At 36.3% G+C, this 27,543-nt stretch overlaps 1 protein-coding gene across 1 annotated transcript in view; it reads left to right on the forward strand.

Annotated features, from left to right (window-relative positions):
- CCDC148 (coiled-coil domain containing 148) overlaps positions 1-27,543 on the forward strand; it is a 235,562-nt gene that overhangs the window by 69,866 nt on the left and 138,153 nt on the right. The window contains exons 5-9 of the mRNA XM_004743903.3: positions 2,548-2,630; positions 2,837-2,988; positions 4,615-4,710; positions 4,791-4,972; positions 25,882-26,020. Coding sequence (XP_004743960.1) covers positions 2,548-2,630; positions 2,837-2,988; positions 4,615-4,710; positions 4,791-4,972; positions 25,882-26,020 — 652 coding nt within the window. The remainder of the gene's footprint in view (positions 1-2,547; positions 2,631-2,836; positions 2,989-4,614; positions 4,711-4,790; positions 4,973-25,881; positions 26,021-27,543) is intronic.

Raw genomic sequence — 27,543 nt, forward strand, 5'->3', positions numbered from 1 at the left:
TAGGCCAAATAGTATTAGGAGGTACTTAAATTGGCAGATTTGGGCACAGAAAGCTGCCTTGCATTTGCTCACTCTTCAGAGGGGAAGACATTGTATGTGCTGCAGAGTTCCACCTTGGAAAACACCCGAGACCTGGTCTAGCAAGTCAGTGATGAATAGGGCAGGATTCTCTTCTCCAGAGTTACAATTTTTATTGCTCTTGAATCCACCAGAATTTTTTTTTAAAGATAGATAGATAGATTGATTGATTGATTTTAGTTGGGGGTGGGGAGGGCCAGAAGTAGAGAGGGAGAGTCTTAAGCAGACTCTACACTGAGCATGGAGCCCTATGCAGGTCTCAGTCCCACAACCATGAGATTATGACCTAAGGCTAAAAAGGGTCAGATGCTTTATTGGCTGAACCACCCAGGAGCCCCCAACCACAATTTTTATATTTACTAAATCAAATTCTATAAAACAAATATTCTTTGAGATACTCCATTGAGAATAATGAATTTCATGTTCCTATAAATTAGAAAATCTATTTCTCAATCACCTCAAGAAAATCACCTCAATGCACTTTAGCATAATCAAGTTTTTAAGAAATCCTGTGCTGAAACATATGATAAGCTGAAACATATCAAATTTTGTTTAGTTTACTATTTCCCATTCCCCCCAGTCCCAGCATCTCATTGACAGTATTGTTTTATAGAACACAATTCGGGAAATTAGCTTATATTCACAAGCTAGTTTCAGAGTCTCATAGTTATTGAGGACTTAAAAAAATGCTTTTGAATTTTGTTGGGCAATCAGGACTATCAGAGAAAAAGCCTGATCTTGGCAGATGGGTTAGGTTGTTAATCTAGGAAACCAAGATGGAACTTACTAGAATTATTACATGTAAGTAGCAGGTTGGTCTCCTGGATAAACAAAGCCAATTCTCCTATTGGCTTGTATGTTTTACTATGATTTTCTGGGTGCTGAAAACTTAAGGGAGTTGAGCTAGATGGTTGATAAGTGCTGTGTTTTTGTTTAAACAAATCCACCATGAAATAATTTGTTTTTATTCCACAATTATGCAACCATCCTTCATGTAAAAGTTTCAAATATTTTTTTGGCAAAAACTACATGTTAAAAAAGTAGACAATGAAGTATCATCTACAATAGTATCCCTCCATTATATATATATATTTTTTAATCACTAAATTTTTAAAGATTTTATTTATTTATTTATTTATTTATTTATTTGACACAGAGAGAGAAATCACAAGTAGACAGAGAGGCAGGCATGGGGGAGAGGGAAGTAGGCCCCCTGCTGAGCAGGGAGCCCGATGTGGGGCTTGATCCCAGGACCCTGAGATGATGACCTGGGCTGAAGGCAGAGGCTTAACCCACTGAGCCACCCAGGTACCCCAAATCCCTCCATTATAGATACAAATAAAACCTCTGTCCATGTAAGTAAGTTGGCTTAGAAGATGGTGGCACATATATAAAATAGAATACTATGAGGCCATTAAAATAAATGGCAATTGTGAGAATTACTTAGAAGTATCTTTTAGAAAGATTTTATTTATTTATTTGACACAGAGAGAGAGAGAGATAGCAAGAGAGGGAACACAAGTGGGGTGGGGGTAGGAGAGGGAGAAGCAGGCCTCTGGCTGAGCAGGGAGCCTGATGTGGGGCTCAATCCTAGGACACTGAGATCATGACTGAGTGGAAGCCAGATGCTTAATGACTGAGCCACCTAGGTATCCCTAGAAATATCTTAAAATGCTATTGAAAAATCCCAATATAAAATGGTAAATATGCCATAAGTATAGTTATTTAAAATATATATGCATGTAGACAGGAACTGGAAACTTATATGCAAAAATAAAAATAACCATTGTATTAAAGTAATTGATGCTATTTTCTTATTTTATATCATTTCTGATGTTGATAAATGATAATCAAAACTCTTTTCTATGATTTCATTAAATCTGCCATAAGCATGGGATAAACTACAGTGTTTTTGGATGTCCATTTAGAGCTGGTTATGGTTTTATTCTAAAAATGACTATATTTAAATAATATGATAAAAAGTCATTAAGATGTATTACTTTTATTAGTAATTAAATTCTACTTGTACACCCATTTCCCTATTTCAGGAACTCATGATCTCTTAACTTTTGAAATAACCTCCATGTTGGTCCAGGTTTACCTGATCCCCTCTCTCTTCATTTTCTGTTTTTATTGCCCACTCCTCCCAGCCCACACCCCATTTTGCTGCCTTGGGAATCTTTCTAAAACACAGATCTGCTTGGCAGGTGAGGTCAGCTGAATATCCCTCAGTGGCTTCCTACTGCCCTAAGCTCTTTCCACACAAAACAATGCTAGGATGTGCCATGCGCTTGCCTTTATGCTCAAGCTGTTACTTCTACCTGGGGTGTTCGCTTATGCTTCTTTCTATCTCCAGGTCTAGCAAGTGTATGGTCTGAATAAATGAACAGGTGAATTTTAAAATCTATGTATGTTTATGATTATTTAAAAAAAACTGAGATAATGGACTGGAGATAATGTCTATTTCAGATGTAAAGTGGAATCTGAAATAAAATCCTTTCTCTGTGAAGAAAACATTGGAAATGAATGTCTTTCTGACCTTCTAAATTTTGGTGAGTTGTTTTCCTTTTTGATCCTATGTTTAAAGGGGAGATTCATTTTGAAGATGAAAGTGGGCCACTCACCATAGGTTCTCTTCCTATTAACTGCTGGTTTTTTTCTGAAGGAATCCAAAGCTAAATCTGCATTGTAATGACCGGTTCTTGAAGGAACTTAAAATAATAAGGGGCTACCTGGATGTAATTTTGTTTCTTCATAGAACAAGAGTTATCAGAACAATGGTGCACATATCTTAAGAATGTGATAAATCCTATTCAGCAATTGAGAGCAGATCTAAAATACAGACAGCATCACATTTCACAGTATTCATGCTCACATATTGAGCTTAACTCGGTGCAAGTACTGGAAGAGGTCAGTATATTACCATTACTTCTAATAACAATGTAATATTTCATTTTTGTTCCAACTAGAACAGTTTGACATAGGAAATAAATGTGTGCCTTGTATTTAAATAGAAGGTAGGGGCACCTGCATGGCTCAGTCCTTAAGCCTTGACCTTCAGCTCAGGGCATGATCCCAGGGTCCTAGGATCAAGTCCTGCATCAGGCTCCCTGCTCCTCGGGAAGCCTGCTTCTCCCTCTCCTACTCCCTTTGCTTATATCCCCTCTCTTGCTCTCTCTCTCGCTCTGTCAAATAAATAAATAAAATCTTTTAAAAAATAAAAATTAAAAAAAAAAACAAGGTATAGCAAATTGTGTCTCTTCAGTATCTTAAACATATCCCTGAATCTGTCCAAGCATGCTTATTTCTGTCCTGAAAAGTTACAATGACCTCATGACAAGTCTCCCTGCACTCATTCTTGCCACTCTTCACAGTGTTTTGGGATTCTACCTTGGGTGGAGGGAGATTAAGTCATCCCCCTGATAGATCCCCTCAAGGCCTGTAATTCCTCCTGATACATCCTGGCTTCTCCCTTCTTAAACCTCATCTCTTGCCTGACACTCCCCTTTTTCCTAGACCTTGTCACACTGAGGCTGACCTCCCATCTAGTCCTCAGAGGTGCCAGACTCCTCATCTCAAAGTTTTTGCATCATCTGTTTTCTCTGTCCCACTGATGCCACTTTTTGTTACCTTGGGTCTTAGCTTAAGTGTCTTTTCCCCTGAGAGGCCTGTCCTGATCATCCACATGAGAGAAGCTACAGTCATTCTCTATTACATTACCCTGTTTTTATGTCACTTACCTCCTCTTGATAATCATCTTATATATTTTTTTAAAAAAGATTTTACTTCTTTATTTGAAAGAGAGAAAGAGCAAGAAAGAGTGAGCGCTCATGAGTGGCTCAGGGAGGAGCAGAGGGAGAGGGAGAAGCAGACTTCCCGCTGAGCAAGGAGCCTGATACAGGACTCAATCCTGTGAACTGAGCTGAAGGCAGATGCTTAACCCACTGAGCCATCCAGGAGTCCCTAGGCAAGGAATTTTCAATGCCTTTAAATATATATATTATTTATGAAAGCAAAATAACAACACTACAGAATAACTGAAAAATGGTAAGAAAAATCATCTAAAAGCATACATCTAGTGACATTATGACTGTGGAGCTTATGCTCTAGTCAGGGGAGGTAGTCAATAAACTAATAAGAAAATAGATAAGGGGTGCCTAGGTGGCTCAATCGATTAAGCGTCTACCTTTGGCTCAGGTTATGTTTATGGTTTCTCTCTCTCTCTCTGACAAACAAACAAACAAACAAATAAATAAAATCTTAAAACAAAAATGCATGTCCAGCTGGGGATTGGAGGCAAGGATGCAAAGGGAGGAAGGGGGAGATTAAACCAGAGACAATCTGGTACGCTCTGTCTTAACACAAACAAAATCCAAATGAGAATGCAGAGTGGCTATGACCCCACTGTACTTCCTATGCCCATTTTTAGGATATGAGTCTAGAGGTCCACTCTGATAAGCACTATCTGGCTATGGCATTTCTTGAACCCTTTTCCACAGGTCCTCAAAGAGACCTTCTCTTATCTATATCCTCTAGATTGACTTCGTGAAGAAACAATTGAAAGCTGTCTTCGAAAGTCTTAGTCTGGAGCAACAGAAAATAGAAAATTATCTTTCAGACTGGAGTATGAAGGTAAGTGTGATGTCTATAGTAATTTGTTTATCAATTTGCCATTTATGTTAAGTACAACAATCATATAATTTTTTTTTCAGTTACTAGATTATTCTTCAGAAGAAAGAAGTAACCTGCTTAAGGAACTGCCTGTGGAATTAGAAAATTTGGAATGCCCATTCCCTGATTTGAAATCTTCAATTCTTCATGAGTTCTGTAACTTTACAGAGAATTATCAAAAGAAACTTCAAGATGTTGATCTGCAGTTAGAAGACATATCCAGGTGATAAGATAACACTACTTGAATTATGTAAATTTCTGCCACTACATTTTTATTTTTATTAGGGTTTATTATACTTCTGATTTATTGTTTTCATAGTTATTATGTGGTTGGAACATAGTCAATCAGCAAATGTTTAGATTGACTATTTGCTGTATAAGGGTTATCTTTCCTCCAAGATAATTTTCCTGAACAATGGCTTTAAAAATTTTTATAAGGTTAAAACATGATGAAAATATCACCTCACTGAGCTCTTTACTGAATAATTAAGAAACAGTTTTCAGTAACCATGAATTTTGATTTTAATGTGTGAAGCTCCTCTTCAGTGGAAATTTATGAATCAATACTAATAATAATTGATTGCAATAGAAAATGTATCCATTGAATTATGTTACTGGTAATCTGCTGTGATTTGTTCTACAGTAAACACAAAGTATGTTTTATAAATTTTTAAAAAATGTTAATTTTTTTTTCGAAAATGGGACTTCTGGATGTATCCTGAGAATGACAAATCCTCTTCTGAACGACAAATACAACATGAGGGGATTTATTTTATTTTATTTTTTTATTAACATATAATGTATTATTTGCTCCAGAAGTAAAGGTCTGTGAATCATCAGGCTTATACATTTCACAGCACTCACCATAGCACATACCCTCCCCAAGGTCCATAACCCAGCCACTCTATCCCTACCTCCCACCTCAGAGCAACCCTCAGTTTGTTTCATGAGATTAAGAGTTTTGTCTCCCTCCTGATCCCATCTTGTTTCATTTTTTCCCTCCCTACCCCCACGACCCCCTGCCCTGCCTCTGAAATTCCTCATATCAGGGAGATCATATGATAATTGTATTTCTCTGATTGACTTATTTTGCTTAGCATAGTACCCTCTAGTTCTATCCACGTTGTTGCAAATGTCAAGATTTCATTTCTTTTGATGGCTGCTTAGTATTCCATTGTAGATATATGTCACATCTTTATCCATTCATCTGTTGAAGGACATCTAGGTTCCTTCCATAGTTTGGCTATTCTGGACATTTCTACTGTAAGCATTCAAGTGCACTGTCCCTTCGGATCACTACATTTGAAGCTTTAGAGTAAATACCCAGTAGTGTGATTGCTAGGTCATAGGATAGCTTTATTTTAAACTTTCTGAGGAACCTCCATACTGTTTTCCAGGGTGGCTGCACCAGCTTGCATTCCCACCAGCAGTGTAGGAGGGTTCCCCTTTCTCCACATCCTCACTAGCATCTGTCATTTCCTGACTTGTTAATTTTATCCATTCTGACTGGTGTGAGATGGTATCTCATTGTAGTTTTGAATTGAATTTCCCTAATGCCAAGTGATGTGGAGCACTTTTTCATGTGTCTATTTGCCATGTGGATATCTTCTTGGCAGAAATGTCTGTTCATGTCTTCTGCCCACTTCTTGTTGTTTTTTTTTAAAGATTTTATTTATTTATTTGACAGACAGAGATCACAAGTAGGCAGAGAGGCAGGCAGAGAGAGAGAGAAGGAAGCAGGCTCACTGCAGAGCAGAGAGCCCGATGCAGGGCTCGATCCCAGGACCCTGGGATCATGACCCAAGCCGAAGGCAGAGGCTTTAACCACTGAGCCACCCACGCGCCCCCCCCCTTCTGCCCACTTCTTGATTAGATTATTTGTTCTTTGGGTGTTGAGTTTGATAAGTTTTTTAATAGATTTTGGATATGAGCCCTTTATCTGATATGTCATTTGTGAATATCTTCTCCCATTCTGTCAGTTGTCTTTTGATTTTGTTGACTGTTCCCTTTGCTGTGCAAAAGCTTTTGATCTTGGTGAAGTCCCAATAGTTCATTTTTGCCCTTGCTTCCCTTGCCTTTGGTGATGTTTCTAGGAAGAAGTTACTGAGGTCGAAGAGGTTGCTGCCTACATTCTCCTCAAGGATTCTGATGGATTCCTATCTCACATTGAGGTCTTTCATCCATGTAGAGTCTATTTTTGTGTGTGGTGTAAGGAAATGGTCCAGTTTCATTCTTCTGCATGTGGCTGTTCAATTTTCCCAACACCGTTTGTTGAAGAGATTGTCTTTTTTCCATTGGACATTCTTTCCTGCTTTGTCAAAGATTAGTTGACCATAGAGTTGAGGGTCTATTTCTGGGCTCTCTATTCTGTTCCATTGATCTATGTGTTTGTTTTTGTGTCAGTACCATATTCTCTTGATGATTACAGCTTCGTAATAGAGCTTGAAATCTAGAATTGTGATGGTGCCACTTTGGTTTTCTTTTTCAACATTTCTCTGGCTATTGGGGTCTTATCCAGTCCATATAAATTTTAGAATTATTTGTTACATTTCCTTAAAAAAATTGTTGGTGCTTTGATAGGGATTGTGTTACATGTGTAGATTGCTTTAGGTAGCACAGATATTTTCACAATATTTGTTCTTCCAATCCATAAGCATGAAAGGTTTTTCCATTTCGTTGTGTTTTCCTCAATTTCTTTCATGAGTACTTTATAGTTTTCTGAGTACAGATTCTTTACCTCTTTGGTTAGGTTTATTCCTAGGTATTTTATGGTTTGGGGTATAAATGGGATCAACTTCTTAATTTCTCTTTCTTCTGTCTTGCTGTTGGTGTCTAGAAATGCAACTGATTTCTGTGCATTGATTTTATATCTTGATACTTTACTGAATTCCTATATGAGTTCTAGCAGTTTTGGAGTGGACTCTTTTGGGTTTTCTACATAGAGTAACGTATCATCTGCAAAGAGTAATAGTTTGACTTCTTTTTTGCTGATTCGGATGCCTTTAATTTCTTTTTGTTGTCTGATTGCTGAGGCTAGGACTTCTAGTACTGTGTTGAATAGTAGTGGTGATTATGGACAGCCCTGCCATGTTCCTGACCTTAGGGGAAAAGATCTCAGTTTTTCCCCATTGAGAATGATATTCACTGTGGGTTTTTCATAGATGGCTTTGATGATATTGAGGTATGTACCCTCTATGACTACAGTGAAGAAATTTCATCAAAAAAGGATGCTGTACTTTGTCAAATGCTTTTTCAGCATCTATTAAGAGTATCATATGGTTCTTGTTCTTTCTTTTATTAATGTAGTATATCACATTGATTGATTTGCGCATATTGAACCAACCTTGCAACCTAGGAATAAATCCCACTTGGTCATGGTGAATAATCCTTTTAATGTACTGTTGGATACTATTGGCTAGTATTTTGGTGAGAATTTTTGTATCCATGTTCATGAAGGATATTGGTCTGTAATTCTCCTTTTTGGTGGGGTCTTTGTCTGATTTGGGGATCAAGGTAATGCTGGTCTCATAAAATGAGTTTGGAAGTTTTCCTTCCATTTCTGTTTTTTGGAACAGTTTTAGGAGAATAGGTATTTATTCTTCTTTAAATGTTTAGTTGAATTCCCCTAGGAAGCCATCTGGCCCTGGACTCTTGTTTGTTGGGAGATTTTTGATGACTGCTTCAATATCCTTTCTGGTTATGGGTCTGTTCTGGTTTTCTATTTCTTCCTGTTTCAGTTTTGGTAGTTTATACGTCTCTAGGAATGCATCCATTTCTTCCAGGTTGTCAAATTTGCTGGCGTATAGTTGCTCATAATATGCTCTTATAACTGTTTGTATTTTTTTTTTTTGGTGTTGGTTGTGATCTCTCCTTTTTCATTCATGATTTTATTTATTTGGGTCCTTTCTTTCTTCTTTTTGATAAGCCTGGCCAGAGGTTTATCAATCTTAATAATTCTTTCAAAGAACCAGCTCCTAGTTTCATTGATTTTTTCTATTGTTCTTTTGGTTTGTTTCATTGATTTCTTTTCTGATCTTTATTATTTCTCTTCTCCTCCTGGGTGTAGGCTTCCTTGCTGTTCCTTCTCCAGCTCCCTTAGGTGCAGCTCCTTTAGGTTGTGTATTTGAGACCTTTCTTGTTTCTTGAGAAAGGCTTATATTGCTATATACTTTCCTCTCAGGACCACTTTTGTTGTGTCTCAACGATTTTGAATAGTTTTGTTTTCATTTTCATTAGTTTCCATGAATGTTTTAAATTCTTCTCTAATTTCTTGGTGGATCAACCAATCCACTCTAATTTCTTCGTGGATCATTCTTTAGTAGGATGCTCTTTAGCCTCCGTGTATTTGAGTTCTTTCCAACTTTCCTCTTGTGATTGAGTTCTAGTTTCAGAGCATTGTGTGGTCTGAAAATATGCAGGGAATGATCCCAGTCTTTTGGTACTGGTTGAGACTTGATTTGTGATCCAGGATGTGATCTATTCTGGAGAATGTTCCATGTGCACTAGAGAGGAATGTGTATTCTCTTGTTTGGGATAGAATGTTCTGAATATATCTGTGATGTCCATCTGGTCCAGTGTGTCATTTAAAGCCTTTATTTCCTTGTTGATCTTTTGCTTAGATAATCTATCCATTTCAGCAAGGGAGTTGTTAAAGATCCCTACTACTATTATTGTCTTATTGTCAATGTGTTTCTTCAATTTTGTTATTAACTGGTTTATATAATTGGCTGCTTCCATGTTAGGGGCATAGACATTTAAAATTGTTAGATGTTCTTGTTGGGCAGAGCCTTTAAGTGTGATATAGTGTCTTTCCTCATCTCTTATTATACTCTTTGGCTTAAAATCTAATTGATCTGAAATAAGGATTGCCACCCCAGCTTTCTTTTGATATCCATTAGCATGGTAAATTGTTTTCCACCCCCTCACTATAAATCTGGAGGTATATTTGGGTATAAAATGAGTCTCTTGCAGACAGCATATCAATGGGTATTTTTTTTTTTAAATCCATTCTAATATCCTGTGCCTTTTGATTGGGACATTTGCCCATTTACATTCAGGGTAACTATTGAAAGATATGAATTTAGTGCCATTGTATTGCCTGTAAGGTGATTGTTACTATTTATTGTCTTTGTTCCTTTCTGGTCTGTTACTTTTAGCCTCTGTCTTTGCATAGAAGACCCTTTTAATATTTCCTGTAGGGCGGTTTGGTGTTTGCAAATTCTTTTAATTTTTGTTTGTCCTGGAAGCTTTTTATCTCTCCTTCTATTTTCAATGATAGCCTAGCTGGATATAGCATTCTTGGCTGCATATTTCTCTCGTTTAATGCTCTAAATATATTATGCCAGTCCTTTCTAGCCTGCCAGGTCTCTGTGTATAGGTCTTTTGCCCATCTACTATGTCTACCATTATATGTTACAGACCTCTTGTCCTGAGCTGCTTTCAGGATTTTCTCTTTGTCTCTGAGACTTTACTATTAGATGATGGACCTATTTTATTATGGACCTATTTTTATTGATTTTGAGGGGGATTCTCTGTGCCTCCTGGATTTTGATGCTTGTTCCCTTCGCCAGATTAGGGAAATTCTCTGCTATAATTTGCTCCAATAAACCTTCTGCCCCCCTCTTTCTTTTTTCTTCTTCTGGAATCCCAATTATTCTAATATTGTTTCATCTTTTGGTATCACTTGTCTCTTGAATCCTGCCCTCGTAGTCCAGTAGTTGTTTGTCTCTCTTTTGCTCAATTTCTTTATTCTCTATCATTTAGTCTTTTTTTTTTTAATCACTAATTCTCTCTTCTGCCTCATATACCCTGGCAGTAAAGCCTCCATTTTTTATTGTACCTCATTAATAGCTTTTTTTATTTCAACTTGGTTAGTTCTTTTATTTCCTCAGTAAAGGATTTTATTTCCCCAGAAAGGGATTCTCTAACATCTTCCATACTTTTTTGAGGCTGGCTAGTACCTTGAGAATCATCATTTTGAACTCTAGTTCTGACATATTACTACTGTTTGTATTGATTAGGTGCCTAGCCTAGCTGTCGGTAGTGCCTCTTGTTCTTTTTTTTTTTTTTTGCGGTGAGTTTTTCCACCTTGTCATTTTATCCAGGTAAGAATAGATGAATGAGAGAACAAAGTACTAATAAAAGGGTAGCAACAATCCTGGAAAAAATATATACTAACCAAATCCAAAGAGACCTGAAACCGGGGGGAGAAAGATGGGAGGGAAGAAAGAAAAAAATATATAGATATATTAGACTGGTGAATAGAACAGATCTACACACTTGATTTTGGGTGTATTTTGGTCTTTTAGAAGAAACTACCTCCCCAAATTTTAAAGACAGAAAAACTTCCATACATATACCAAAATAAAGATAAATACAATAAAGGATGGAATATGACTGTAAAGATGAAATTTTGAAAAGATTCTAGAAAAGGAATTGATAAGATAAGAAGTTGGTTGAAAAAAAAAAGAGAAAAGAATGTGATCAGGCTGGAGACTAGAACAAAGCTATGCAGTTAATGTAGGATATATTTTGACCTATAAGAAGAAATTGTATCCCAAAATTTTAAAGAAGGAAAAGCCTATATGTATACAAGAAATAAGGTTAAATACAGTGAAGGGATAAAATATGATTATAACAATACAAATTTTAAAAAGATTTTTAAAAAGGTATTGATAAGGTAAAATAGTTAAAAAAAAAAGTTAAAATAGGAAAGCGGAAAAATTTTAAAAAATAGAATGAGAAAAAAAAATAAAAAAAAATTAACTTTGAGGGGTGCCTGGGTTGCTTGGTGGGTTAAGCCTCTACCTTCAGCTCAGGTCATGATCTCAGGGTCCTGGCATTGAGCCCTGCATCGGGCTCTCCACTCAGTGGGGAACCTGCTTCCCTCTCTCTCTCTGCCTGCCTCTCTGCCTACTTGTGATCTCTCTCTCTGTCAAAGAAATAAATAAAATCTTAAAAAAAAATTAATCTTGAAAGACTAAAGAATCATGGGAAAAGAGCCATAAATTCTGTGTGTTGCATTCCCCTAGCTCTGGAGTTCTACAATTCTCATTGATTGGTGAACTTGGTCTTGTCTGGGTGTTCTTGAGATCTTCTGGGGGAGGGACCCATTGCTGTGATTCTCATATGTCTTTGACTGAGTCAGAATTGCACCAACCTTGCCAGGGACCAGGTTAAGTAATCTGCTCTCGGGAGCTTTTGTTCCCTGAATGCTTTCTGTATTTGGAGTCCGGGAATAAAAATACCAGCCTCCCAATTTCCAGTCCAGAGGAGCTGAGAGATCAGGGTCCCCACTGCTCAGTATAGCCTCAGAGGAAAGCTGTTAATCACTCCTGCTCCCTGGTCTCGGGCTGCACTCTGAGCTCCAGCCTGTGATGGAGCATTTCTATCTCTGGTATATGGCCCCGTTTGGAGTCTCCAAACCAAGCTTCTACTTGTCTTACTTGGAGAGGCAGTCCTTGGTGATGTCTGACTCCTTCCTGACCCATGTTTTTCTTATATCTCTATGGGGATGGTCAGGTGTTTATTGTAGGCAGACACTTTTTGGTTTTCAAAGAGTCCCTTCTCTCCCCGCCTCTCTGCCTTCCCTTATTCCATCCCACCTTGCATTAAAAAGCTGGGGGAAAATTAATAATATATCTTTTATATGTGTTGATTGATTAATTAATTACATTTTAATTGAAACTCAGTCACAGTGAAATGTTAACCCAGCCGTGCACTTAGTTGAAGTCTCTAATTGTAAAATAAACATCCTCCCTCCCTTCCCCATCCCAACCTTGTTAAGAAGATTTTAGAGTTCATCAAGTAAGAAGGAGAGAGTTTTTTGTTTTTGCTCTTTTGTTTTTCTGGGGGATGCATTATAATTAGGCTGCTTGTGGCTATGAAGAAGGTAATTTTGACCCTTTCCTTTTAAAGGAAACTGTGTCATCAAGAATCTTTATAAATGTGAGCGATCATTGTTTAGAAATAATCTTAAAGGAAATAATCATGGAAGTGAAATAAATAGTTGGCTTCAAGGATAGTCAATATTGTTTTTTTCCTTTCTTTAGTGATGGCAAAATCTTCAAAATGACAAAATAGCCAAAAATTAGAGGATTACCTTCATCAATTATGATATACCTATGTAATGGAATGCCACACTGTCATTAATAATTATATTAAATAATTTTTAATGATACATATAATTTCAATAAGTTGCTGTGCAATTAGAAATTAGGCCACAAAATAGTGGAGTCTCTCTCTCTCTTTTTTTCTCCCTTTTCCCTCTGAAAGTGTTACATCTACATCTACAAAACTACAGAAAAAACTGGAAGTTTATCCAAACCAGCAATAACAATAGTTATCCCCATGAAGTAAAATTATAAATAAGTTTGGCATTCCTGCTTTTTTCTATTTGTAAAGCTAAACACAGACTTTAAAAATTTAAGTTAAAGAGTGTAGGGGATACTATTGATATTTAATGAGTACCTGTTAAATGACATGACAGGTACATGCCATTTTGACTGTCAATATAACCCATTTAAAAAATGACTTTACAAACGAAGAAACCGCAGCAAAGTGGAAAGTGAACAATCTCTCCAAAGTTTCTGAGTTACCAGTTAGCTGAACAGGAATGAGTTTCTTCTGCTCATCTGAATTGAAAGCTTTCCCTCACCCCATTCCAATTCAAGCATTTACATGTATCAGTTGTGTTGGTAAATTGCAGTGCTGTTGAACAGAAGTACGAGGCAGGCCACAGATGTGAACGGCATATAGAATTTGAAGTTTCTAAGTAGCCATGTTAAAATATTTTTTAAAGGATGAAATTTAATAGTATATTTCATTTAACTCAATAGTTCAAAATATTAGCATTTTGACATACAGTCAGTATTTCAAAATTATTAATTAGATACATTACATTCCATTTTTCATATGAAGTCTTTGAAATCTGGTCTGGATATTAATTACACTTGCAGCACACCTTAATTGGTGTGCTAACCACATGTTAAGTCCTAAATAACGACATAGTGGCTCGTGCCTACTATCTTGGACAACACAGCTTTAAAGGAGGTTGTCTTTAACTCTAACATATTTTTTTTTTCTTTAAATCTGACAGCATTTGAACCTATCGCTTTATTCAATATGTGTGAAGCTATTTAGATTTTATTTAAGCTGTATTTCATTAATAACATGAAGACAGGTTTAATTGCTTGTTTTAGACTCAGATGAGATTGTGGCTTTAATTTCCTAACATTTGGATGAATTAATCATATAGATGAGACATAATTGTCTGATGCTCCATTTAGCTATGTCAGATCTGAAGCCAATATACAGCAAAGCTATAGAGTGATAACGAGTAATTTCTACTTTATTGTCTGATAGGCATATTAAATTTTAAATAATGATTCATAATTATTATCCTGTTATTTTGTGAGATCAGAATCTGAATACTATTTAAAATCTACAATGATTATAACAGTTTTGTCCCTCTATGTGTACATTGTCAAGGCCTATAGTTTCATATTTTTTCAACTAAATTATTTCAATTTACTCGACTTGTTACTTGAAAGTTACTAAATAGTAACTAGTAACTTACTACTTGAAAGTAGTAACTTTCAAGTAACAAATAGAGTAAATTACTAACTAGTAAGTTTCAAGATAACTAGTAGCATTATATATGTTTCCTTATATATGTCTTTTTTCTTTTTCTTTTTTTTTTTTAAGATTTTATTTATTTATTTGACAGAGAGAGATCACAAGTAGGCAGAGAGGCAGGCAGAGAGAGAGGAGGAAGCAGGCTTCCTGCTGAGCAGAGAGCCCGATGTGGGGCTCGATCCCAGGACCCTGGGATCATGACCTGAGCCGAAGACAGAGGCTTTAACCCACTGAGCCACCCAGGCGCCCCTGTATTTTTTCTTTTAATACAGAAATAATTACATTCATTACAGAAAATGTTTAAAAAACCAAGGCAAGCAAAGAGAAGGAAGTAAAAGTTAGTCTTTAGTTCCCAACACCAAGAGACAGTCTCTGGTAACAATTTATATATTTAAATTATATGTATGTTTATAAAAATGAAATGTTTATAAAAATGTATATTTATATATATACATTAAAAATGTATGTTTATAAAAATGAAAACATACTCTACACCTACTCGTTATTTTTCCTGTTTGTGAATCAAATCTAATATTATTCATTTTTCCAATCAGTGTTTACTAACCTATGTCTTAGATCACTGTATTAAATATTCCTTTACAACGTATTTTTTATTATACACATGACATTACAATATGTCGTTGTACCAGATAAATTCAATCCATCTTCTGGCTTTAGACAATTACTTAGTATACATTTTGATATTTGGTTAAAAACCTTGGGACAAATAACTCTGTTGCTATATTTTGAGTAATCTCATGATATTCCCTTAACAGGAATCTCTAGAGATGGAATTGCTGAGTCAAGGGATTGAAAAATTATAATACTTTTGAGAGTATGGCTATATTGCTCTCCAGAAAAGTAGAAACACTTTATACATTGGCCAACAGACATTCCATTGTTTGCTTCATCTTTTGGATTTCGTTGGATTTTATAATCCTGTGCGAATATCCCCAGTGTCTTGTTCATATTCTCTTTCTCTCTCTTTTTCAGTACTTATTTACATAGCATAGCTCTGTCACTGTCTTTTGTGAAAGTTTTGCCAACAGAATCAGCAAAAAGATGAAAAAGATAAAAGCCAGCATCAGAAACTCAGCACTCAGGAAACAATGAGTGACTTCATGTAACTTTCTTTAAAATATATATATTTTAAAGATTTTATTTATTTATTTGACACACACACACAAAGAAAGATCACAAGTAGGCAGAGCAGCAGGCAGAGAGAGAGGGGGAAGTGGGCTGTCTGCTGAGCAGAGTCTGATGTGGAGCTCGATCTCAGGACCCTGAGATCATGACCTGGGCTGAAGGCAGAGGCTTAACCCACTGAGCCACCCAGGCACCCCTAAAGTATTTTTAATAAATAAATATTTACATATGAGGATATTGCTTGATGAATACAAGATAGAAGAAAAAGAAGAAAAGGGACGGAATGACTGATACTTGCTTAGTTGATGACGTTACAAGTTAAAACAACAGGGCTTTAATTACCAGATGGGATTCTTTTTAGAGAATGTAGTCTCAGAAATTTTGGAAAATTTCCTTGCCTAGGGATGTCCAGTCTCAGGTTCTACATTTCTGGTCTGGGCTGGTTGTATGTCAAGGGTAGTTAGTAAGTGGAAAAGTGCTCAGAATTAGGAACATGGTTATTTGAACATTGGTGTGTTCACTTAGTTACATTGATTATAAGACCTACTTGAGCAACACCTGGGTAACTGCAACTCTCATTTTCTCTTGTGGTATTCCAACATGGTTTGTCCAACCTGATTTTGCAATTTATATTTTTTAGAGGGAGGTCATAATTGTAGACTATAATTTATTTTTTGTCATATGTATTTAATAACTTTCTCTTAAAAGAAATACATCATTGAAAATACTTAATTACTTTATGACTCTTGAACTAAAAGCCATATTTGACAACTGTTTAACCTACTTCAGGTTTGTTGTGGGAATAAAGTATATTTTAAGTTCTTTGGCTATAGTGTAATGCATTTTATCAAGGGAGAAAAATGGATTCATTTTCTATAGGATACCTGAAAAGCTAGTCTTAGAGTTTGCCTTGCTTGATTAATAATTCAGCTTGTATGTTTACTTGGATGTTATGTTTGTTTAAATGTATCTGTGAGGTTAAATCTAGAAATAGTAGCTGTAAGTTTCTAGGTTCAACTGTCCTTATTGTTAGTATCACTGAAGCCCATACCTACCTTCTTGATAAAATTGTTTCAGCTAGAAACTACACAGTGTAGTGGTGTTTGAGGCTACATTTTTTAATATTTTTGGAGACTGAAAAATCTGCTTTTTATAGTATGAAGGAGTGAGAGTCATTTATGAGAGGTTTCTGTTCTTTGGTGGATAGGAAATCAAATTAATCTTGAGTAAATCAGATTGGAGAAAATGGAAACACAGCAGCTTGAGAGATTTGTGTCCAGGACAATTGACATATGTTATTTTTTAACCTGGATAATACAGATAGAGTTTATTATTAACATAATAAAATATGTGTAGCTATAAACAAAGACAAGATTAAAATTACTATGGACAGGATTGCCAAATTTTGACAAGAGAGGAATTATAATGCCTATTTTATATATCAAATCAATTGTTCATAACAAGATTTTCCTACTCCTTGTACCTTGAGGTCCAATCCTTTGAGGAAACTGTATCATTAGAACTGAGTCTATGGAGAACCAGTAACATAAGAAATGATAATAACCATTCTCAGGCTTATATTTATCTGCCGTCTTAGTGCTTATATAAGAATATAAAGTTGAATATTGATAATGTCTAAAAAATAATAAACTTCTCTAGGAAAGAGAATCATCAGTCCTCTAATCTACTCTTATAATTTCTTAATGACAACTGATAGTTGGTTTGAGGTGATATTACAACATTTTTATGTGGCATTTAAAATTTCAAAAGCCTGAGGCACCTGCCCTGCTCAGTCATTAGAGCATGTGACTCTTAAACTTAAGGTTGTGAGTTTGAGCCCCACTTTGGGTGTGGAGCCAAATAAATAAATAAATAAATAAATAAATAAAGTGTCAGAAGCCCTCAATGGTTTATTAAATGTTTCCTCATGCCATCCCAAAGTAATAGGCTAGCTTTATTATTCTTGTTTTTGAATCTGGGAAACTGAGTCATAATGTCTATATAAGTAACTTTATTCACTTCACCTTTATTGCAGTTAAAAATGTTCTTGTTTCCCCCAAATGAAAAATAACTGGTACATGGGGGCAAGTTCTGGCTCAGTAGGACTAAAAAGAATAGAGCACATTGTGTGTTTGTAGGTCATCTTTTACTGATTGTATACATTCGAGTTTGAGCTGGTTTTGTTTAGTTCTGGGTCTTTGCCTTTAAGATGGTCCTTGATGTTGAATACTTGTCAGTTACCAATCATCAGAGGAATGTTAGTGTAAATGGTGTCTCTGGACACATTTAAAAAGTCATTTTTCTTTCCTTCAAGATACCCTATCAAATAGGGTATCTTTGGCTGTAAGTAAGAGAATCCCAACTTAAGTCATTGTCACTTAAACAACAGTGATGTCTTATTTCCCATAAAATGCAGAAGTAGAGAAGTCCAAGCACAGTGAAATCTGGTTTTCTGCATTCTCTTGCCCTGCTTTCCTGCAAGGTAGATGACTTCCTGCAGCAATTCCCACCATAACACTCAGAGGCAGAAAAAGAAATTTTCTTCCTCATAAGCTAGGAAACCTTTGCCTTAGAAGACTAGTTCTCACATTTCATTGGCCAGAATTGGGTGTTTTGTCCATACTTATACCAAACATTGGCCAGAAGAATAGGAAGCTTGTGAACGGATGTCTGTAAACGGCTTAAAATCAGTCAAGATTCTGTCTCAGGGATGGGGATGGTGCCCACCTTCCCTGGAGTGGACGCTCTCTGGAGAAAGGTAGATCTTGAATAAAATAAGGATTCTGATGAGCAGAAGCAGGAATAGGGAAAATGTTTGCTACTTTTTACCTTTTCCTTACACTTATGATGAATATAATTACTTAAAACATAGCATGTGGAGTGGTTGAGCCATTATGTGTTACTTTTAATAGGCTGTTTTATCTTGATCATACGATCTCAAAACTCCCACTAGGAATTATATTGCCTCTTAAAACCGTGTGGATGGATGTAGGGACAAAGGATGGTTTAGGAGCCTTGCCATCATTCCAGCTACTGCACTTCTAAAAAATATACATTCTAAGTAAAAAATCGAGCTTTCTATGACAACTCCTCCTCCTCAAAAAAAATCTAAGAAAAAACAGTGTGCTTGCCATATCAATAGCAGCTTCCATATAAATCACTTAACCTCCTCCTCTGGCCAGATTCATGCCCCTAAACCCTTCTGGAAGAAATTCTGGAGTCATCAACTTTAGAGCCCTGCCATATTTTCACTTTTCTGTGGCTCTCAGGAGACTGTGGCTTTGGATGCTGATGTAAGTTCTGGCTTTACCCTATAGGCAATTTTGTTGTTGATTCTTTAATTCAGTGGATTTTGGCTATACATCTACAACTGATCGTAGCCAAAAGGCTGAGAAGTGAGGGCCTTACTTATTATTAATAATAATAATAATTATTATTATTATTATTAATTATTATTATTCTAGCCATTAACTTCCACATAAGTAGGCAGACTGGGCAGAGCCTGAGGACCCTGGAAGTGAGAACTGCTAAGTAAGAATGGGTCTCTGGAAAGAAAATATACTTACTCAAACAAAATCCAAGGAGAAGATTCTGTTGGTCAGAAGTAACTCTAAGGCTCCGGAGCCCCCTGTAAACCCGGCCGGAAACCAAAGATAGATTTATATTTGGATAATGGGAGTGGGGTATTGTGGTAGTTGGGTGGGGTAACAGTTTCAGGAATCAGGCTAATTAGATTCAGTGTTTGGGTCTGATTTGGAAAGACAACATTAAAAAGTAGAGTCAAGTTATATCTCCTAGAGGGTCAGACCCAATACAGCCCCAAAAGCCAATTACATCAGAGCTATCTTTTACTCACATTAATCCACCAGTGTTTCCTTGCAATTCTACTTAGTGGAGAGAAGCACTAGATGTCTCCTGCCACTGTTACACTAGAAGAGTTCAGAGTTTTTCTCCAGGCCAGATTCACTGTGGCCAGTTGCCAATCTTCAGCTAGCTATTAGATATATCAGGCAGCTTCAGGAGGTACTGCCATTTTGCTGGAAACCTCCCTTCACTCTGAGAAAGTTATAAAACAACTTTCAGCCATTTGTGAACATAATGGTTAATTTCATAAACTTGTCTCTGCTGATAAAGTACTTGTCACCTTGTTTGCCACTCTGCTTCTCCCCCCACCACAAATGTGTGCTGATGTCATAGAGCTGAAACCTTAAGGAAATGACTTAAGCATGACTAAGAAGAAAATTGGTGGCTAAGTTAATTATGAGTCAGTTTAGAATTTTTGGAATGATTCAAACAGGTAGAATTAGGGAGACAGTCAGCCTTGGTGTAGTTAGATTCTTATTGCTGTCATTCTTTTCTGAATTACCCATTTTGTATCACATCCTGGGATATCATGTTAAAATTATATCATGGGACTTCATTATGGGGCAGGGATGGTAGGTGGAGACTGAACTGTAGATATTTTACACTTCTACAGTCTGGAATTTCCTGAAGTATTAGAAGTGCCCAGTAAGCCTAGAAACTGTAAAATCTTGGTATGCTATTATAAAGATGAAAACTATGAAACATTTTAAATCAGAAAATTTGGATGGACAAAAAAGAATAGAAATTGCACAGACCTGCCAAAGATTTTTTTCTCTAAAGATAATTTAAAAATTGCAAAAGTTTAGGATAATTTTAAAGCCTTCTTTAAATTTTTTAAAATTATGGAGTCACTTTTCAAATTCAGAAAGTAGGTAAATGATTAGAAGAGCTTTTAATAGCTGTATAACTTAGCTACTTCTGTCATTGGAATCACCAGCAAAGCAATTAAATTAAACAGGAACTTTGAAGGTAAAATCTAACCTTAGCGGCACCAGAGTGGCTCAGTTGCTTAAACAACTGCCTTTGACTCAGGTCAGGATCCCAGGGTCCTGGGATTGAGTCCTAGGTCAAGCTCTTTGCTCAGTGGGGAGCCTGCTTCTCCTGCTCCCTCTGCCTGCTACTCTGCCTGCTTGTGCTCTCTCTCTGTCAAATAAATAAATAAAACTTAAAAAAAAAAAAAGCTAACCTTAGTTATTTTGTATAGCTTAGCTATTTTACATACGTTTTTCTGTACAATGAAAAGATGTTTGATTAGGAAAGATAAATGTCCAGATTGGAATTTAGAAATTCAGATTTATTAAATTTGATTTTATTTTAGAGGCTAAATAGAAAACAGCTACTTTGTTATTCTGAAGAGGCCATTATATTTGAATATTCCTCTTAGATTTTTACTATCCAGGAGACTCAGTATATATATAATGGTGGGGGCTTTCTCCCTCACAAACAGCATCCTAATGGAGATGTATGACTATGCTATTACTATTGCCAGTATGAGTATTTGCCTCAAAATTTAAGCCTTTGGTTCTAAAAACTGCTATAAATACTCTAAAATAATAATGTTGTATTTATGTATCATTTTAAAGTATGTTTTTTTGTTTTTATTCTATGTATACTAGAAAAATGACTTACAGTTTGCATAACTGTGGTAATTGGAAAAAGTTGTTGAAATGTGAGGTTTCTAAAATCAATAAGAAGAGCAAAATGGATGTGATCTTTTGTGGCATACTTGGTTTGAAATAGTTTCGATGTTATATTATCATTTCATATGATTAAGTGGTTTTAATGTTGTCACTATAATGGCACGTAATTAATACATTCACACAATACGTAAAAATGCACTCAGTGCCACAGATTCTCCTGCTGCTATATTTATTTATAGCAGTGCACACTGCTTAATGTGTGCTTTTATTTGAAAAGCATTTTTGTAAATGTTTGCCATTTGCACTTTCTCTTTGAGTGTAGCCGAAATCTTGCACCACCATTCAATATGAGAGATCATCAAAGCAATTAGCTTAGAAGTACTTCTCCATTTACCAAAGGATTAAGACTATTTTTTGAAAATTATGGGTAAGATGGCTTAGATACAATCTTAGGTCAGGTTCTATAGAAGCAAAGCTGAGACAGGAATTGTAAGAACAAGTGATTTGTTGGGCAATGCTCTCAGGAGAAGGATGGTAAGGAAAGAAAGAAAGAAAGAGGAGGGGGAAATGGTTCTGCATGGAGGTGAACTCAGTGGAAACAGTCTGCAATTTGCTTCCACAGTGAAATTCTAGAGCATGAATGGTATCACAGAGTTGGTTCCATCGTGAGGCAAGTGGGTTGACCTTCTGTACCCCCATATCAGCCAAACGTTGGTGGCAGCTGCCCTCAAAAATGGGTGGGAGAGAAGCGTCCTGGGCTTCTCCCATTTGGTCTGGGGCAATTCTGCTGAGAAACAGGTGCATCTGTGGATTATCAGCATCTTGGTGATGGGACGTCTAGCTAATAAGGGAGATCTAGCATGGTACCAACAGCATCCACCAAATAGATGGATGACAACTTAAAGCAAATGGACATATCTTGAAAGAAGTTGCTGTGGCTGATATCGAAGAGATTACTGCCTATATTCTCCTCTAGGATTCTGATGGATTCCTGTCTCATGTTGAGGTCTTTCCATTTTGAGTTTATCTTTGTGTACGGTGTAAGAGAATGGTCGAGTTTCATTCTTCTACATATAGCTTCCCAGTTTTCCCAGCACCATTTATTGGAGAGACTGTCTTTTTCCACTGTATATTTTTTCCCGTTTTGTCGAAAATTATTTGCCCATAGAGTTGAGGGTCCATATCTGGGCTCTCTACTCTGTTCCACTGGTCTATGCGTCTGTTTTTATGCCAGTACCATGCTGTCTTGGTGATCACAGCTTTGTAGTAAGTCTTGAAATCAGGTAGCGTGATGCCCCCTGTTTTATTTTTGTTTTTCAACATTTCCTTAGCGATTCGGGGTCTCTTCTGATTCCATACAAATTTTTGGATTATTTGCTCCAGCTCTTTGAAAAATACCGGTAGAATTTTGATCGGAATGGCATTAAAAGTATAGATTGCTCTAGGCAGTATAGACATTTTAACAATGTTTATTCTTCTGATCCAAGAGCATGGAATGGTCTTCCATCTTTTTGTGTCTTCTTCAATTTCTTTCATGAGTGTTCTGTAGTTCCTCAAATATAGATCCTTTACCTCTTTGGTTAGGTTTATTCTCAGGTATCTTATGGTTCTTGGTGCTATAGTAAATGGAATCGATTCTCTAATTTCCCTTTCTGTATTTTCATTGTTAGTATATAAGAAAGCCACTGATTTCTGTACATTGACTTTGTATCCTGCCACGTTGCTGAATTGCTGTATGAGTTCTAGTAGTTTGGGGGTGGAGTCTTTTGGGTTTTCCATATAAAGAATCATGTCATCTGTGAAGAGAGAGAGTTTGACTTCTTCATTGCCAATTTGGTTACCTTTTATTTCTCTTTGTTGTCTGATTGCTGTTGCTAGGACTTCTAATACTATGTTGAACAAGAGTGGTGAGAGATGCTTTTTCTGCATCGATTGAGAGGACCATGTGGTTCTTCTCTCTTCTCATATTAATTTGTTCTATCACATTGATTGATTTGCGAATGTTGAACCATCCTTGTAGCCCAGGGATGAATCCCCAAAGGCAAAGGAAACAAAAGTGAAAATAAACTTTTGGGTCTTCATCAAAATCAAAAGCTTCTGCACAGCAAAGGAAACAGTCAACAAACAAAGAGGCAATCCACGGAATGGGAGAAGATATTTGCAAATGGTAGTATAGACAAAAGGTTGATATCCGGGATCGATAAAGAACTCCTCAAACTCACACACACAAAACAGGCAATCATATCAAAAAATGGGCAGAAGATATGAACAGACACTTCTCCAGTGAAGACATACAAATGGCTATCAGACACATGAAAAAATGTTCTTCATCACAAGCCATCAGGGAGATTCAAATTAAAACCACATTGAGATATCACCTTACACCAGTTAGAATGGCCAAAATGAGCAAGACAGGAAACAACATGTATTGGAGGGGATGTAGAGAAAGGGGAACCCTCTTACACTGTTGATGGGAATGCAAGTTGGTGCAACCTCTTTGGAGAACAATGTGGAGATTCCTCAAGAAATTAAAAATAGAACTTCCCTATGACCCTGCCTTGCACTACTGGGTATTTACCCCAAAGATACAGATGTAGTGCAAAGAAGGGCCATCTGTATCCCAATGTTTATAGCAGCAATGGTCACCGTCACCAAACTGTGGAAAGAACCAAGATGCCCTTAAACAGATGAATGGATAAGGAAGATGTGGTCCATATAGACTATGGAGTATTATGCCTCCATCAGAAAGGACGAATACCCAACTTTTGTAGCAACATGGGCGGGACTGGAAGATTATGCTGAGTGAAATAAGTCAAGCAGAGAGAGTCAATTATCATATGGTTTCACTTATTTGTGGAGCATAACAAATAGCATGGAGGACATGGGGAGTTAGAGAGGAGAAAGGGAGTTGGGGGAAATTGGAAGGGGAGGTGAACCATGAGAGACTATGGACTCTGAAAAACAATCTGAGGGTTTTGAAGGGGCGGGGAGTGGGAGGTTGGGGTACCAGGTGGTGGGTATTATAGAGGGCACGGATTGCATGGAGCACTGGGTGTGGTGCAAAAATAATGAATGCTGTTATGCTGAAAATAAATAAAAAAATAAATTAAAACAAACAAACAAACAAAAAATGGACAATTTATTGACCTCAAATCTGTTATTTTCCCCTCCTCAGCATACCCTGCCACATACATACGCATTTGTAATTAAAAGTGGAAAGTCAAACTATGTTCAAGTCCCTGTGATTATAGAAATAGTTTAAAAGCATAAATGAAGACATGGACCGCAGGTCTATTTTTTTATTGTTGTTGTTACTTGTGGTGTAGTAATAGAGAATTTATGTGGCCAACTTTGCTATTAAAATGCATTTTTGTTATTGTGAACAAAATGAGTTCGAGAGAGGACCTTAGGTATTACCCATGAAGTCTTGAGGGTGTTCTAAATGCCAAGTACACTTAGGCAAGTGTTTCCACAGACTTAATACCCCTATATGAAATGCTTTGTTTGAATGCCGATACATTTATACCTGATTCAGACAGAAGCAATACACTCAGTGTGTTCAATGAATGAACTTGTCTCAAATTATTTCTCTGCAATAGATTATATCATATGGAAGAACTGTGGAGTATGCTTCTTCTGGTAAAATACCTCCATGCCTCTTTTTCTTCCCATTATAGAGCTGTTAGTGAAGATTATCTTTTTTGAAAGAGAATTTTTTTTTCTTGCTACTTACCAGAATAGTGAAACACTTTACAAAAGCCAGGTAACTTTGTACGATATGAGGACAGTGGAATTCCCATTAGTATCACTGATTTAAAGAGGTTTTTATTCATTTTAAATTGTCAAGTATTTTTCAAGGGCATAGAAGATATATTATGAATTCTTTGAATTGCACTATTAACTTTAAAGTAAAAGATCTTTGGTATAGTAGAAATAAACAATAGCAAGTCTCCATCTTGGATCAAAGAAATACTTGCTCCTAATAATATTCACTCTGATTGCATTTGTATTTCATTATTCCAATTTATTAAACAAGAATAACAATATGCAAATAAACCCAGAATAATAAAGAGGCATTAATTCAGTTTAGAGTTTAAGCTGATATCACACCCTTTCCACTCTGCATAGGGCTTTGCTAATACCTTATGTAAAACACAAACCAGGCCCGTGCCTAGGAGTGCCCTTTAATGAAAAAGGCATTTTGGACTGGGGTGGACATGTTACTAGGTAGGGCCTTGAAGAGGTCCTGTTTACAAATGATTTCTTCAGTGATCTGAAATCTAATGCCATTGGTAATCTTCTCACTAACATTATCTAGTCTTAATCCTACCACACAAGAAGTTGAGAGAGTAAATTAATGATAATTTTAGACTTGTTTTAAAGTGAAACCTTAAATAAGTGCTTTCCTCAGGCCTTAATTTCCTTTGTAAAATCGTTCATTTAACTGTGTACATTTGTGTTTTCCTCCAGGAATAAAAATTCCATTTTAGTCTGTATGTTTTATTTCCCAATGTTCATTTATTTCACTCATTGATTGTGAATTTTTAAATATTCTTATAGGGAGGACAGAATAAATATTTTCAAAATATTATGTCACTTTGCAAACTTCTTGAAATTATGCCTGGAACTTGTAGTAAGACCAATAAAGGATTGAAGAACCCATCGTATTAGGATTTAAAACCTTTTCTATAGCAGACATATAGTTTGGCTATAATGTATTTTAAAAAACCAACCCCAGACTTCATTTTATATAATCAGTACCATTTGTTAATAGTTTGAGCAGTTTGAGTTCCCTCAAACTCGGTGATTGCTTAACAATGTGTTGTGACACTTTTCTTGCTTCTAGAAACTTCCAGTTAAGTGAAGAAGAACACTGGATTTACCAGGCTGTTCTGGATCAGTATCCTGGAGAGCTCTGTAACAGAAGAACTCTGTATCTGAACATGTTACAAAGATATTTTCCTCACAGATCTAGGCATGATTTGGTGAGTACAGGACCCTATATAAAAGCAAGTTAAATTGCTTTAGTGGTCAATAATTACTAGGCAAAATTTATATTTTTAGAATGGTGCTCTAAAATTTTTTTTTCCTACACTCTCTCAAATAATAGAGATATAAGTTGAAAGTCTCCCATTTTTCAAGTCATATGGTGCATAAGAATGTAGAGAACCCTTCAGGCAACATTCATTCTTCTATGCTTACCTGCCCGAGAGATCTTTACTGTGACTTCCTGGGTTGCTCTGCCCGTAATTGACCTCTAGGTGTCTGTGCATTCACCTGCCTGCTCTCAGAGGTTCTGCAATCTCTGGCTCTTGCCTGAAAGTGGGGTGCCTGCTACCCATCTATCTGCAGAGCCTGTCACATCGTAGCCCTTCTAGTCATGGGGAAGGCAGCACTTGCCTTGGGGGCTGGTGCTTACTTATATCATCCCCACAACATCATCTCCACTTGATCACCCTAGATGGATCTGAAATACAAATGCCCCAAATTAGAACTCAAAGTCATGACTGAAATTTCCCTGAGAAGGGTCTTTAGTTCATAAGACCACAAAGACAAGAAAACAGAAGTTACCATGTTGCCAATTAACTTTACAATGACTCATCTTAAAATATATATGTAAACAAACACATGTAAACTTTTAAATGGGCCATGCTATAAAATATTATTACATACTCTGCATTTTGTAATTATTTTAAATAAGCAGGTAACAATAGTACCGACATGTGTATAGAATGTACCTTATTTCAGTCATGAGTAAACTTCTATAACACACAGAAGTAGATGAAAGAGTACTATTTTTATTATATTTTTCAGATAAAGAAACTGAAGCAAAGGTCACACATCTAGTATGACCATTCTCTCCTATCCCCGATTCCCCCACCAAATGATTGTTTTAATTTTGATCTTTATTTTATAGCAGATACCTATTATATAAAAAACATGTTATATAATAAATAATTCACTCTATCTTTTTAAAGTTTTATTAAATTAGACCTTTCTTTTTATTCCCTGTTGATTCTATTTGTTTTTGTGACCAGTTATGATTTTTAACTTTTTGTATTGACCTATTAACATGATAAAGATTTTTGTATTCACTTCTTACAATGGGTTGATTAGTATGCATTTCTGCATGGTATATGCTTCCTTTCTTAGTGTTTTAGAGATTTTTAGTATATTTTTGACTTTTGGGAACAAAGCTCAGAAGTTTCCACAACATATTTTAGCAGCTAATATTTGGTTTAATTGAATGCATAGCCTGTTTCATCATGTACCTAATTAACCATACCTGGATTATTATTTTAGAACAACCTTATCCTTCTTGCTTGATTCTTTTCTCACACCACTTAGGGGTTAAATAATGTATAAATTCAGAGATGTGGTCTATACTGGCAAGATAAAGAATTATGAGGGTCAGTGGCTCTCAATTTCAGAAGGCACAACTTCATATAGAGAACATTTCAGAATCACTACAAAGGCTTTTCAAATGACTCAGGCAATCTCCATTCCT

The sequence above is a fragment of the Mustela putorius genome, unplaced genomic scaffold, assembly GCF_011764305.1.
Source record: "Mustela putorius furo isolate JIRA1106 unplaced genomic scaffold, ASM1176430v1.1 tig00003869_pilon_pilon_pilon, whole genome shotgun sequence".
In the NCBI taxonomy this organism is placed as follows: domain Eukaryota; kingdom Metazoa; phylum Chordata; class Mammalia; order Carnivora; family Mustelidae; genus Mustela; species Mustela putorius.